Source organism: Tenrec ecaudatus, chromosome 3 (assembly GCF_050624435.1).
Source record: "Tenrec ecaudatus isolate mTenEca1 chromosome 3, mTenEca1.hap1, whole genome shotgun sequence".
In the NCBI taxonomy this organism is placed as follows: domain Eukaryota; kingdom Metazoa; phylum Chordata; class Mammalia; order Afrosoricida; family Tenrecidae; genus Tenrec; species Tenrec ecaudatus.
In genome coordinates this window covers 134,016,019-134,031,735 of record NC_134532.1, presented here as the reverse complement: position 1 = coordinate 134,031,735, position 15,717 = coordinate 134,016,019, and the positions used below count along the sequence as shown (strand labels likewise).

At 43.1% G+C, this 15,717-nt stretch overlaps 1 protein-coding gene across 2 annotated transcripts in view; it reads left to right on the top strand.

Moving 5' to 3' along the window:
* The window catches only part of HERC3 (HECT and RLD domain containing E3 ubiquitin protein ligase 3), a 107,815-nt gene that overhangs the window by 45,894 nt on the left and 46,204 nt on the right, over nt 1–15,717 (top strand). For both annotated transcript variants that reach the window (XM_075544022.1, XM_075544023.1), the window contains exons 4-9: nt 3,039–3,198; nt 5,970–6,046; nt 6,937–7,158; nt 8,842–8,933; nt 9,766–9,896; nt 10,634–10,794. In XM_075544022.1, coding sequence (XP_075400137.1) covers nt 3,039–3,198; nt 5,970–6,046; nt 6,937–7,158; nt 8,842–8,933; nt 9,766–9,896; nt 10,634–10,794 — 843 coding nt within the window. The remainder of the gene's footprint in view (nt 1–3,038; nt 3,199–5,969; nt 6,047–6,936; nt 7,159–8,841; nt 8,934–9,765; nt 9,897–10,633; nt 10,795–15,717) is intronic.

Here is a 15,717-nt window from a genome sequence, read left to right as displayed (position 1 = left end):
CCTGAGAGAAGACGGCATAGCCTGGTGAGGTCGTGGGCTTTGAAGTCGGATAGACCTGGGTTCCAGTCCTTTCATTAGTTGTGAACTTTGGTCAAACTGCTTGCTTGTTCAGAGCTGGTTCCAGGTATAGTGACCCAGCCTCATAGGGGTGGTTTCCAGGGCTAGGTATCATGTAGGCTCATATCTGTGTTAGTCCAGGTTGACTAGTGAAACACATCCAGAGACACTCATGCTTATAAGAGAACTTGATATCCAAGAGCAATTGTATATTAAGAAAACGTCTCAGCCCAATCCAGATCAAGTCCATAAGTCTGATATTAACCCATATGTCTGGTACCAGTCTACAAATTCCTCTTCAGTCTCATACAACATACTCAATGACACCAAATTCAGGAAGGTCACAGACCAGTGGGTAGAAAGTCTTGTGGATCTAGTGGTGATGGAAGCATCTCAGCACTGGCCTGGGTCTCCATATGGCTCCTCCAGCTCCAGGGCTCTAGCTCCATCACTGTATCTCCATGTGGCTTGTCAGGAGGAAGACTTAAGCAGGGAATGTGGGTCTGGCCTCCAGTGAGCTATTTATCTCGAGTGCCTCCAAATGAGGTCATCAAGCTGCAACCTGATTGACAGGCTAAACTCCATCCCTTCACTCTTAATAGTTTCAAGTTGACACCACATCCTCCTCCTCTGTTACCCTCTTTTGGTGGTCGAGTGTTAAATTTACCCTTAACTATAGTGAGCTCAACTGAATGGATGGCTTACTCTAAGCAGCCTTCCAGATTTGCCACTGGTCTGCCCTTGTTACCGTGCTCATTGAGATGTGACCAGCATTGCTAAAGACTTCTAAAGGCCAGGTGTTGTTGCCACGAGAGGATCAGATCAGGAATATACTTTCATCTTCCAAAAGTGCAAATGTTTCTTCAGTGTGTTTAATTATTTAACATGTGGGCATAGATTCTGTCATGATCTGCAAAATATAGCATTCTAGGCTTGACAGGAGGAATCAAAAGAGACTGCATACGGAAAGTTGAATATCCTCAACCAGGGCAGGGGAGGGGTGTATTCAGTGCCGGGTGTGAATGGAGCATTCATCAGCACATTGGCCTGACCTAGGAGTTGATTCTGGAAGGCAAAGTATATACGAGATTATACTTCTGTGACAGGTTCCCCAGCTGGAATCAAATGCACTCAGGTTTCTGGCTAGAAGAAATCAAATAAGTTGGACTTGATATGGTCACTGGTTTACTTGTCCACAAATCTTTAATCTGCTAACCAGTACCTCTGCCTATTAGGCTGCGTGTTTTGCTGTGGTTGTGCTACTTTGATGTCTGTATTGGTAGCTGAACAAGAATGGGCTTGAAGATAGCTTGACCAGACTGGGAGTCACTGGGAACTAGAATCTAGGGACGGGCTTTTATAGTTACGGCTGTGGTCTTCAAGAGCTCTATTGACAGATGTGGGGTGATGGAATCTGGGCAGGTCAGATAGCATGTCTTGTTAGGGTTTGCTCACTTCCAGGCAAGGAAGGTTAATCATGGTTGGCATCAGAAAGGTGGGTGGTGGGCTGTTGCCATGAGCCTGGAGCCCAGGCTAGTCCACACTCTGCAATGTGGTCCTGGAATTGGATCTGAAGAGTAGAGGTGCAGATGAGGATTCTCCATCCTCTGGGCCCCTTTGGTAAGAATTCCATCATTTTTTCCGCTGAGGACGATTCTTAGTGTCTGGGTCAAAGTGGGGCTTTGACTAAGACCCTGCACTACCTCCAGGGTTTTCTAGCCTATGATAATTTCAGGAGCAGATTGGAACCCCAAACTTTGATTAGCAGCTGGATGCTGAACTATTGTGTCACCAGGGTGCCTCTTGAGTGCCTGTCTTGTCTGAAAGTTGCCCTTTTTACCCCTCTTTAGATTTGATTCATTGTTGACTGGGAGATAGGCATCTCGTGTAGACGTCACGTTCCTTCAGAATTGCTGGTGTACTGCCTTCTCGTTTTCAGGGTCACTGCTGAGAAATCCAATACTCATCTGATCCCTGGTGTACACAAACTGTTGTTTTTGCCCCATGCAAAACTTCTAGAATCTTTCTTGGTGTTAGGAAATTTGAAGGCGAGGTGCTCTGAGGTGGGACTTCCATTATTCGTTGCGCTGGGCACCTAACCAGTCTGTTAGTGTGAAGCGCATGCCCTTTAGTACCAAGAAATGTTCTTGTGTTTCTTCTTGGATGATTTTCTGCCTCGTGTCTTCTCTGTTCTGTTTTTGGAAGCCCTGTGTTTTAGATGTTGGACCTCTACAAAAACAACCATCACAATCTTTTATTTCTTGCACAATCTCTTTCTTCAGAGTTCGTTTTCTTCCGTTTGTCTTGCCCTTTGCCTTTGGTATTAAAGCTTTTTCTCACATATCTAGTGCTCTTTGGCGTGCCTTTTATATTCAAGAATGAGACACTAACACCGAGTGGAGCAGTGTGTGTGGAAAAGACTTGTCAGCTGCTGAGAAGCTGAACGTGTCACTGAGGGACTCACGAAGGTGGCTCTTTCTTCTTTTGGGCGACTTTTACGTGAGCAATCGCCCTATCCTCTGGCCAGATACATACAAGACTGATGCGTGCGTGCGTGCATGTGTGTGTGTGTAGAGGTGTCTCAGTGTTCCTAGGCAGATTTGCAAAGTTTCACCCAATGTCTGTGCTTTTAGTAATTTGCCTCACTTCACTGTTCTTGGTATGGTTCTCTGGTCAGCCTCTCTGAATAGTAAGCCTTCGGGCTTCTCCCTGGATGGAGAAGGGGCCTGGCATATGGCTGTGTTGAATGAAGGGATGCCTGTGAGCTGTGTGCCGCTGTATCCATGTGTGCTCCCTAGTGTAGCCAAGATCTAAATTGAGGTTTTTTTAAGAAATGTAAGACCGATCATCTCTATAGATACACAAGTGTAACGGTTCTGCATAGCAAACACGATGGCTTGGGGAGAGACTTCTGTGTAAGGGCAGCGATATGCCTGTTTTCTGGAATGTCCATTTTCCTCCTTTGGTTTGTTCTCTTTCAGAGCAAATTGGAGCATTGGCAGATCAGCACATTATCCATGTGGCCTGTGGCGAGTCACACAATCTGGCCCTCAGTGACCGGGGCCAGCTTTTCTCTTGGGGTGCAGGGAGTGATGGGCAACTGGGACTCATGACCGCCGAGGATTCCGTGGCTGTGCCCAGGTGAGAATTCAGAGACAGGAATCTGGATTTTCAAATGTCAATTTAAAAATTTGATTTCTTGAGGCTGCTTTTTAAAGTTTTCTCTCTTTTTGCTCTTTTCCTTGTTCCTTTAATCCCTATTTGCTCAGTGTGCTCTCTCTACATGGTCATAGTGCTCACCACAGGCATCACGATTATTTGCATACCTGTTTCCTGTTTGCACATGTGAGTTTGTTGGGAACTGTGTTTGTTTCCGTTGCACGCCCAGTTGCAAGCAGAGCGCCTGGCCCATCGGAAACCCTCGATGATTGTTTGAATGAGAAAGATCTCTCTGCATGTGTTAGAAGTATGAACCATCAGCTTCAGATTGCAAGTCTAAATCAATTACTCAATTAAGCACCTTAAAATAGACTCATGAGCTGACCTGTTAGTCTAATAATATGGCAAATTACCTTAAGGTTTGCAAACATCTAAAATAACAAGTGTGCATAGGTTTTTAAAAAAGTTTCATTAGCATATAGTTCTTGTACCATACAACCCAGTGGTTTGAATATATTAAAAACAGTTGTGCCATCATCACCAGCATCACTTTTAGCACATTTTCTTCATTCTTGTATCTATTGCTATTAACTCTCCGAACTCCCGTGCCGTAACTCGAAAACCCCAAATTCAGGTCTTCTCAGACTCGTGCCAACGTGTCGATTCCAACTCAGAGTGACCTCGTAGGAGAGGGGTAGGACTGCTGTCACTAAGGGTCTCCCAGACTGTAACTCTTCCCGGGAATAGAGAGAGAGCCTCATCTTTTCCCCTCGAGTGACTGGTGGTTTCCATGAGTAACCACTACCCCACCAGTCTTCTATTAGGGACAGGACAGGAGAGAAAAAGAGGGAGGTGGCCTGGGTTTATCAAAGTGCAACTTGAGCCCATGCTTCTGGATCGGAACCACCGCTTAGCATCTTGATGGTGGTAGTGGACACACGATCATACACAGGTTCTAAATATCATATAGAACGTAATATCCCCACATGCAAATGAGTATAAGTAAACCTGGGGAGATCTGAATAGGATTAGTGGATTCCATCAATGCCACTATCCTGGTATGATTAGATGATATTTGTACAAAATGTTACCAGTTTTGCTAACTGGCCAAAGTGTAAAAAGCATCTCTCTGTAATTTCTTACAACTGCATGTGAATCTACAACTATCTCAATTAAAAAGATACTGCTTCATACTAAAATACTCATGTGAAAATAAGAAATCAGGGAAAACAGTATCTAGCAGTCCCTCTAAATAATCCCTGCTCCCACTGGACATTTCTGACAAAATAGCCCTTTTCTTATGGAGTGTTCATGGACTCCTTTGTTCCTAGAGCCCCATTGTGTCCGCTTCGTGAAGGCGAACATGGCAACGTGCTAAGTGCCTCGTGGAGAGCAGGAGGTATTCCCAGGAGGCCAAACTCTGGTTGTTCGTTCCACATCTTTCACGAGTGCACACAGAGGAGTGAGATCTGAAGGGAAGTCAGGCGCTCCTGGCCATGCAGGCCTTCAGGGTTTGGGAGTCATCTCCCTTCTTTGGAAAGCCGTCTGGACACCCTACTGACACGGGTATGCTTGGGCTATACCGAGCTTCCTCCATCTGTCCATGATTTGGAGATGACATTGTGACGAGTCACTGAAGATTGTAGTGAGGAGTTGAAGCGAAGATGGGTTTTTTTATTTCAAACAGTGATTGCCTTATAGGCAGGAGGCTATTGAAAGATGTAGTATTATTATAAGATGGTGATGCTCTTGTTTTTTCGGTGGTGTCTGCTTTATTCTGACCTACAGTGACCCTCTTGGTCAGAGTAGAGTTGTCTCTTAGTGTTTCCTAGACTGACATGAGCAAGGCCTTTTCTCCTGTGGAGCCACTGAAGGTCTGAACCTCGCCAGCCTTTCCTTAGCAGCTGAGCACTTCACAATTGTGGTAATGTAACAAATGGCAATGGAAGTGGACATTTCTGCCCTCTGTTGGCTTCCTTATTTATGGTCATGAGGCAAGAGTCAGACATGTGTCGACCCTCCATCCTTCATTGCCTATTCTGACACTAACCAGTGCTGGGTTTGGTAATCTGTTGGCAAGGGCCACCCAGAACACACGGGCAATCCTCAAAATTAAAGGCAATTAGTAGGGAAGTCAATAGGCTACGTTAAGTCAGGATCAGCAAACATTAAGGATGCAGTTATCAGTCTTCCTCAGCCAGCAGCCAAGTCCCTGTCTGGTTCTTAGTCTCTCAGCCACGTGGTTTCTTGGCCTTGATCTCAGTGAGTCGGGAAGGCAGCCCACCTGCCTCTCTGTCTCATGGTTCCATCATCTCAGGCCAGATGAGGAGCAGGTTCCCATCGTCTTGGTGCTGTCCCTCTGAACCGCCGTGCCATAGGCTGGCAGGCGTCTGGTCCCAGTGGCCTCTGCCACGTCAGACAGAGGTCTTAACTGTGCTCTCCCAAAGTCCTTGTGGTTTCTCCTTCTCAGCTACTTTAAAGATCTTTATAGCCGGGGGTGTGAAAACCAAACTGAAAATCCCCTCTCTTAGTGTTGCCTGGGCCCCATTTGCATAGTCCCACCAAATTATTTGCTGGGAGGTACAGAGACTTGGGCAGATGAGCCCTGGTAAGAAAAGATGGAGCTTTAAAAAGTCTTTCTAGGAGAGGTGATGGTATTTGTTCCAACAGTTTTGGTTAGTTGGGGATATTCCTGAATAAGTGTGCTTGAGAACTCATGCTCTTTTTCACAGAGAAAGCCTTTTCTGTTTTAGGTTAATACAAAAGCTGAACCAACAGACAATATTACAAGTCTCCTGTGGCAGCTGGCATTGCTTGGCTCTTGCAGCTGGTAATGTAACATTAATTGTATGCTATTGTTATGTCTGAAAACAAATCTCTTTACATTTGTGTGATATTATTTCTGTAACTGGGACTCTCTGTGGGTTGAGGACTGAACCCTCTTGGACAATGGCAGTTCTGACAGCCTTTGGTAGAGTTTATTCTGTTCTCTGGGTGTAGGTGATGGAGAAAGGCATTCTGTGGCTTCTCCAGTGTAGCCTATCTCCCACAGGGAGATGCATCGGAAGCAGAAGCTTACTTAGGTACCCTTTAGCAGATAGAAGATTGGTTTTTCTTAGGTACAGTTCTCCATCAAGCTGTATTTTTATCTTTAAGCTCCAAAATAAATGGGGGGATTATAGAAGCCTAAGGCAGCAAATAGCACAATATGGCTAGAACAAAGCGGAGGGGACATTTGTAATTAAATGCCCTGCAGGCTGGGCCAGGCAATCACGGCTGGATCTCCTCAGGTCCCAAATCTCATGGCTTTGATGTGCTCAGAACTAGAGCAGCTTGCCCAGTGGGTTTGAGCCTAGTATTGGCCTGTTCAAAACAAAACTTATTTTTGAAACTGATCTTTAAGCGTATAATATTTTCTTGGCATTAATTTTAATAGACTTTGAGAGAACAGTGAGACACAGCTTATCTCTCTGCTGCCATGACAAGTAGAAGTTTTGGTTTGGACCATCTTCCAGCAGGAGGATGAGGACCAAGCGGGCAGGGAACAACTAACCAGTCACCCCGCCCCACCCCGCCCCACCCCACCCCACCCCACACCACCCCACCCCCGCCCGGGCCACTGTATTATTGTACCTACTTAGTTTTGCAGATGGAACGTATATCATTTCTGGTCATAGTTATGCTATTTTGTATTTCTAGTTATGCTATTTTGTATTTCAGATGGGCAGTTCTTCACATGGGGCAAGAACAGCCATGGGCAGCTGGGCCTCGGGAAGGAATTCCCCTCTCAGGCCAGCCCCCAGAGGGTGAGGTCCCTGGAAGGGATCCCGCTGGCTCAGGTGGCCGCCGGAGGCGCGCACAGCTTCGCCCTGTCTCTCTCAGGAGCTGTTTTTGGTTGGGGTATGAATAACGCAGGGCAGCTAGGACTCAGTGATGAAAAAGGTAGGAGAACTATTCATGCACGCCTCTTTGGTTCAAAAGTACACATGCATGTTGAGTATTTGCTCTATGTTAGGACTCTGTGAGGTACAGAAGGGCAAGCAGAGTGCTAACACTCTTGGCTTCCTGAGTATTGCATTCTAGTGCATGGAGGCAAGTAATAAATGCATTCATGTCAGCTTGAGGAACAAAACTCTCTGTCCTACCTACGGTAATTCAGGAGGACCTTGCCAACAAAAAGCAGTTTGAGCCGAGACCCATAGGAAATCAGGTCAGAAATGAGTCATGTCTGCCTCAGGCAGGAAGGGGTGTTTCCATTGAAGGGAGCAGGACATGCCAAGGCCCTTATGTGGAAAGGTGGGTCATGTTGTTGGACGTGAAGAATCGGCATCCCTCTTGGAATCTTGTGTCTGCCTCCATAGCAAAGTAAAACTTAGAGCAGGCTATCAAGTTAGCAAGCATTGTGCACCAGCTCACAGGGTCAGACATCTTCATCATGTCAAGTTTTTGTCAACTCTGTCCTGACTGGTCCAAGCCAGGATAACAAGTCATTCTGACCTCCTGTAGTTTCTCACCCCATACTCACAAACAAACAAACAAACATTTACTGCCATTGGCTCTGCTGACTCATAATGATCTGATAAGATAGGGCAGAACTGGCCCTGTGAGTTTCCAAGACTGAATCTGTTCAGAGAGGAGAAAGCTCTGTCTGTCTACTCAGGAGCAGCTGGTGGTCTTGAGCTGCTGACCTTTTAGATCACGGCCCAGGGTGTAGTCACCATGCCTCCAGCACTCCCTAGCTAACCCACAGGAGAAGGAAAAATCCAACTCTACCTGATGGCCACGAGGCAGAGCTCAGACACACCTCCACCCTCCATCTTTATAATCTGTCCCTCTAGATCCAAATGTTGTTAGAGTGGGTTTATAGGAGTAGAAAACCAGTGGCACTCATCCGTGTACAAGAAAGAACTTTATCTCAAGAATAGATTTCATATCAAGAAGGTATCCCAGCCAGGCCCAACTCAAGTCCTTAAGTCGGATGATAGCTGGGCCCCTCTTCAGACTCAGGTGGCTGCAGACGGTTGACACAGACAGTGAAGAGGGAAGCAGTGAGCTCACAGGCTGAATTGCATGACTACCAGGTTGGGGAAAGCATGGCAGGGCACCAACAACTCGCAGGGTTAGGCGACCCACCCAGGGACACCCCTGGAGGCAGACACAGAGTCCCAGCAAGGACGGGAGCCAGAACAGTTCCACATCTCTCTGGCTCTTGTACCAGAGACTGTAACTCCCAGAGAGTGTCATCAGTCTAGCCCGTGATTGGCAGACTGGGCACCAGGAGTGTCCAGTTGACATAACCTCCAATCATCACCCACACCAAACCAACTCATAGTGACCCTAAAGGACAGGGTAGAACTGCCCTTGTGAGTGTCCCATATTGTAACTGTTTATAATAGAAAGCCATGACACTTTCCTGAGGGCGGCTTATGATTTTGAACTGCAGACCTTGTGGCCTGTAGTCTAATGTGTAACTACTACACCACCAGTGCTCTGCTCTCACCATCACAGGAACCACAAAGCTAACAGAATCGAAGTTTTCTTCCACAAACAAAGACGACAGGGTGGATATTTTATCTCAAAGGCAACTGGCGGTGATAGTCTGATCATTTATTCATCTTGTTGTAGATCGAGAGTCTCCTTGCCACGTGAAGCTCTTACGAATGCAAAAGGTGGTCTATATTAGCTGTGGGGAGGAACACACAGCAGTCCTCACAAAAGTAAGGAGCTCAGAGTGCGCTCTTTGTTCTGTAGTGGTTTGGTTTGAGATAGGCAATTGTCACTGCTCGATTATTTCTGGTATTATCTTTTAGAACAGTAGTGGTGGTGGTTAATTATACTATTGTATGTAATTTCAGTTTGATTTTCTTTCAGAAAAAAAACTAAGAAAAGACTATGTTTTTTAAAATGTGCTTGTGTTTACATCTTTGGTAGAAATCGTGTAGATTTCACATTTAGTAACATTTTAAAATAATTCAATATAATAAAAAAATTAATGCATGCAATTTAAAAACATAAAAAAGAAATGGTAATATAACTAATCATTTAGTTATCCATCTTGTCATTTGCTTCCATAAAGAGTTGTCTCTAGTGAGAATGTAAAGGTATTTACATATTGAACAGTATTATGGATTCATTTTTCACAAAATGCCTTAGCATTTGTTCAGGTGTGGCTGTGGGAGAAAAACACCTTATTTACCAGGGAGTTGGTGGAGCACTTTGTGCAAAATCATCTTTCACCTCTCCCGTGTGTCTCTTTTTAAATGATCTCTTAGCACATCATTGTACTTTAAAGCCGTTTTTAAAATTCACAGATGGAACACATTTCCTTGAACAATGTGTCTTTGCTCCATAGAGTAATAATCTTGATTTTCTTTTTTATTATTTTTCCGTCTAACGTTTGTTCCAAGAAGTGAGTCAGGCTAAGTGCCAAGTGAACATAGTGTTCCTGGAAAGACCATTGTGACGTGAGTTCTGTAAACAGAAGGCTTTAGAGGAGTATGTTCAAACTCAGAGATGCAGTAAAATCATGTGCTGCTTGTTCCTTGTTAGAATGGAGGTGTATTTACCTTTGGTGCTGGTTCCTGTGGGCAACTTGGACATGACTCCATGAATGATGAGGTTAACCCAAGAAGAGTTCTAGAACTGATGGGCAGTGAAGTAACTCAGATTGCTTGTGGCAGGTGAGTGCTTCTAAGAGGTTCCTGGTATCTACAGAGACCCAGAGATGGAAGGACCTTGTCTTTGCAGCGGTGAAGAGTGTGGTTCCACCTGTTGTTGTGTGCTGTTGCGTTGTTTACGACTCATAGTGACTGTATAGGACAGAGTAGGCCCACCCCATAATGTGTCCAAAGCTGTAATCTTCACAAAATCGACTTTCTCTCATGGAACAGCCGGTGGGTTCAAACCACTGGTTCTTCAGTTAGCAGCTGAGTGCTTGACTTCGGCATCACCTGGGATTCTTACCCACACTCATTTTTAGAACTCTTACATGCATGCTCACCTCAAGTTCATGAAAGAATCAAACGTGAACAGATTCCAACAAGGAAGGCTTTTAGATAAAAGGAGTAATAAAGGACCTTGTACTTCTTTTGGATTATAGGACAGTGGGTTATGGGGAGAGGGAGAATGGGAAAGAACTTGGACATTTTGCCTGGATCTACTCTGCTTCTTCCCTCTTATTGCCAAGGGCACACACAGAAGATGATTCCGTTCTTTCCATATCTTGCCATCCTTCCCACACCTAGAGAATAGTGTGTGGAGACCTAGCTGCTGTGAGACGAGTCAGCCAATTCACGTGTAAACTGGGGAGAGAAGGGGCCTTTGTTACTGTGCATCTGGGAATGACTGTGCTCGCACGTGGAAACTAAAATTCAGAAGCAACTCTGCTGACAAGCTAATTTAATTTTTTTTTTTACAGACAACATACCTTAGCCTTTGTGCCTTCTTCTGGACTCATCTATGCATTTGGTTGTGGAGCAAGAGGCCAATTAGGTACTGGCCACACTTGTAATGTCAAGTGCCCATCTCCTGTGAAGGGGTACTGGGCTGCCCATAGTGGGCAGCTTTCAGCTCGAGCTGGTAAGAGGATTTTTATTAGATCCTAATGGTATTTGAAAATGACTTTGTAAAGAGCCTGTTGATAGAAAATATTATTTGTTGATTACCTTGAGGGCTTTGAAGGGAATGAATATGAGATATTTTCAAAAACAGGTAAGTGAATGTTTAAGTACTTACTATGAATGAAGATTTATAGTTGAAATATTATTTGGTCTCCAATGATCTTGGTATTATTACTTAAATGTAATTTTTTACTATTTAACTTATTATTATAATAAAGAATTATCGATGCTTCACTGGGTTTCATTACTAAGCAATCAATGGTCTTAAGAACTTCTGGACTGGATGTTATCCCCTGCTGCTGTTGTTAATTGCCTCAGATCCATGTTGCCACATAGTTAACCTAGGTAGAGCAGAGCAGAGCACAGCACTGCCCAGTCCTGTGCCACCATCACAATTGTTCTTAGGTTTGAGCCCATCTATACAGTCCTCTGTTTCACTTTCCCTCTGCTTTACCAAGCATGATGTCCTTCTCCAAGTTCTGCTTTCTTTCCCGACAACATGTCAAAGTACAAGGGACAAAGTCTTGCCTCTAAGGAACATTCTGTCTGTACTTCTCACAAGACAGATTTGTTTGTTCTTTTGGCAGTCTATGGACTTTCAACTTTCTAACCCCTGTACTATACTTCAAATGCATTGATTCTTCTCGAATCTTTCTTACTCATTGTCAAACTGCTACATTCATATGAGGCAGTTGAAAATACCATGACCTCTCACAGGCCTGCCTTAGACTTCAATGTAATCTGTTTGCTCTAGAGAAGTCTTGTGCAGCAGATTTACCCGATGTAGTGTTTCATTTGCTCTCTTGATGTTTCTTCCATGAGCATTGTTTGTGGATCCAAGAAAGACTAGATCCTTGCCAACGCCATTCTTTTCTCTATTGACCATGATGTTGCCAATTGGTCCAGTTGTGAGGATTTTGGTTTTCTTTAAATGGAGTTTTAATCTGTATTGGAGACTGCAATCCTTGTTCTTTATCAGCAAGGGCTTTAAGTTCCCCTCAGTTTCAATAAGCAAGGTTTATCCTCTGTTAGAGATTAAAAATGAATATGAAGGATTTTAAGTAATTTGATCAAGTGTACACACAGCTGACGGAACTACTTTTGAAGGGAAACTCAAGAAGACAGAGATTTATAACGAAATATACAAAAGGTTTGGAGTTAGATGCCAAGAGTGGAGCAGAAAGCACTGAGGAAGTAATTCAACCCTCGAGTTCTGAGATTGTAGGATTGTATATCAAAAGCAGGTAGTAGACATTCATTATCAGTATACTAAAAAGAATTGATGACATTCAGCCATTTCACGAGGTAGCATTTGACTGAGAAATAATGGTACTAACCAATGAAGTCCAAGTTGCAATGAAGGAAGGCATTGACAGAAAAATAAGAGTTCAGGAATAAAGAGAATATCGTCGAGAATTTTCAAAAAACATATTATCTTTGCCAAGAAATTTGGAAACGACCATCTGACCAACTGACTGGAAGAGATCCATATTTGTTCCTCTTATAAAGAAATAAGATCCCAATACGTAGAAATTGTTGAACAGTATACTATCACACGTATGTAAAGTTTTGCCAGAGGCGAATCAAACATGGCTGCAGCAGTCCAGCAGGTTATAGACTGAGAACTGGAAGAAATACAAGCAGGATTCAGAAAGGATGTGGAACAAGAAATGTCATTGCTGGAGTCAGTAGATCTTGACTGAAAACAGAAAAACCAAGAAAGTATTTTCATCTATGTTTCACTGCCTGCGCAACGTTATGTGACTTTGTGACCCATAGCACATTTTATAGATAACATTATGAAAAATTGGAGTTCAGAAATACTTAATTGTGTGTGTAAGGAACCTATACATAGACCAGGAGGTAGTTATTTGAACAGAACATGGGGATACTTTGTGATTTAAAGTCAAGAAAGGTGTCTTTTCACTCTCCACAATCTACATGTGATTTCACCAGGCTTACCCACTTGTCTGTAGTTTGTGGTACTGTGGTGGCGTGTGTTGCCGTGATGCTGAGAGCGATGTCACTGGTTTTTCAAATGCCAGCAGGGTGCCCCCATCATGAGCAAGTCAAAGCAGAGCATGCAGACTAAGAACAGACTACAAAGAAGGTGTAGGCTGCCCACTTTAGAGGATTTAGCCGTTGGAAACCTATTGGGTGCATTCAGAGCATTGTCCGACACTGAAAACCTCACAGAGGGCACTGGAGATGGTGCCAGGAAATCAATCTCTTTTGTTGGGATGCTCTCCAAATACGACTGCACAAGCGCTGCCTTCTCAAAGTAGAGTCTACCATGATCTCATGGGTGGAGTAAAGTCAGAGGGACCTTTATTTGTTGATTGGCGCTATTCAGAAATGAGAACAGCCACAAGCCCTGATTCACAATTGGAACTTGGAATGTAAGAAATATGAATCTAGGGAAACTGGAAGTTATCAAAATGAAATGAAACATAAAGATTGATATCTTTATGATATCATTGATATCAATGAACTGAAATGGACTGGTATTGGCCATTTTGAATGAGAAAATCATATGGTTTACTATGCTGGGAATAATAGATTCAAGAGGAATGGCGTGACATTCATCATCGTCAAAAAACATTTCAAGATATCTGGAAATACAATGGTGTCTATGATAGGATAGATAATATGTATGTATAAAGAAATACAATCAGTGCCACTATTATTCAAATTTATACACCAACCACTCTAACTAGTGATGAAGAAATTGAAGATTTCTACAAATGTCTTCAGTCTGAAATTGTTCAAGCATTCATTTAAGATACATTGATTATGATTGGCGATTAGAACACAAAAATGGAAACAAAGAGGAAGGAATAGAATTGGAAAATATGGTCGTGCTGATAGAAATGAAGCTGGAGATTGCAGCAGAGAATTTTGCAACAAAAATGGCTTGTTCATAGCAATTATCTTTCTTAAATAACACAAATGGTGACAATCCATGTGTATTTCTCCAGATGGAATACAAGATATCAAATTGACTCAAGCTGTGGAAAGAGATGATGGAGAAGCTCAATGTCATTAGGTAAAACTAGGCTCAGGGGCCAACTGTGGAACCAACCAGGGATTTTTTATATACAAGTTCAAATTGAAGCTGAAGAAAAGAAAACAATTCCGAGACATCCAAGGTACGGGCTTGAGTCTGTCCCACCTGAGGCTTGAGAACATCTCAAGAACAGATTTGATACGTTGAACACCAGTGACAGAAAACCTGATGAGCTTTGGGCAGACGTCAAGAGCATCGTCCATGAAGAAAGCAAATGCTCAGTAAAATAAAAAAGGAAAGAAATAAAAAATCAAAGTCAAAGTCAGAAGAAGAGACTCTGGGACTTGCTCTTAACTATAGAGAAATGAAGGCACATAGAAGCAATGAAGTCTGAATAGGAATGTCAAAGGGAAGCTGGAGAAGACAGAGTAAAATACTATACTGAACTGTGCAAAGACAGAGTCAGAAAGCCAAAAAGGAAGAACAAGCTCATCATATCTTAAACTAAGGGAACTCAAGAAAAAAAAACCTCAAGCCTCGAAATGAAATAGGGAAAGATTCTATGGTCAATATATTGAATGATGCAGGAAGCATGAAAAAGCATGAACATTCAACTATTTCAACAGGTATCATATGATGAAGAACTAATGGTACCTCAAGGACGACATCTAAACTGCACTTAGGCATTAGCCTAAAACAGACTCCAGGAATCGATGGAGTACCAATTGAAATGTCTCAACAAACTGATGAACCATTGGAAGCACCCACTCATATATGCCAAGAAATTTGGTAGACAAGCTCCATATTTGTACCCATTACAAAGAAAGGTGACCTACCAGAATACTCAAATTATATAACATTGTCATTAATATCACACGCAAGTAAAATGTTGTTGAAGATCATCCAATGATGATTGCAGCCAACGCATTGACAAGGAGCTGTCAGACATTCAGGCCAGATTCAGAAGAGGATAATGGAGCAAGGGATATCCTTGCTGATGTCAGATGGATTTTGATTGAAACCAGAGCATACTAGAAAGATGTTTACTTGTGATTTATTGACTGTGCTAAGGCATTTGACTCCGTGGACCATAACAAACCATGGATTGCCTTGAGAAGAATGAGGATTCAGAACACTTAAAGAGGCAGTTGTACAAACAGCACAAAAGAATACTGCATAGATTAAAGTCAACAAGATGGGTGTGTGTTAGGGTTGTATTGTCTCACCATACTTATTCAATCGGCATGCTGAGCAGATAATCAGAGAAGCTGGATTCTATGAAGATGAATGCAGTATCATGACTGGAGGAAGGCTTACTGACAACATTTGACATGCAAATGACGCAACTTTGCTTGTTGAACACAAGAAAGACTTGAAGCACTTGCTGATGAAGATCAAGGATTGACGCCTTCAGTATGGATTACAATGTAAAGAATACTGAAATCTTCACAACTGGATCAACATAATAAATGGAGAACAGATTGAAGTTGTCAGGGATCAATGCTCATGGAGCCAGCAGTCAAGAGATCAGAGGGATTGCATCAGGTACATCTGTTCCACAAGACACCTTTAAAGCGTTGAGAAGCAGGCTGCTAATTTGATGACGAAGTTGTGCCTGACCCAAGCCACAGTAGTGTAGGTAGCCTCATGTGTATGTGAAAGTTGGACATTGAAAAAGAATGACTGAAGAAGAATCTATTTGAATTATCATGTTGGCAAAGAATATTGAAAAGACCAAGGTCTACCGCAAAAGCAATTCTGCCTTGGAACAAGTACAGCCAGAATGGTCCTTGGAAGCAAGGATGGCAAGACTTCATCTCATGTACTTTGAACATGTTTTTAGGAGAGACTAGTCTCTGAAAAAGGACATCATGC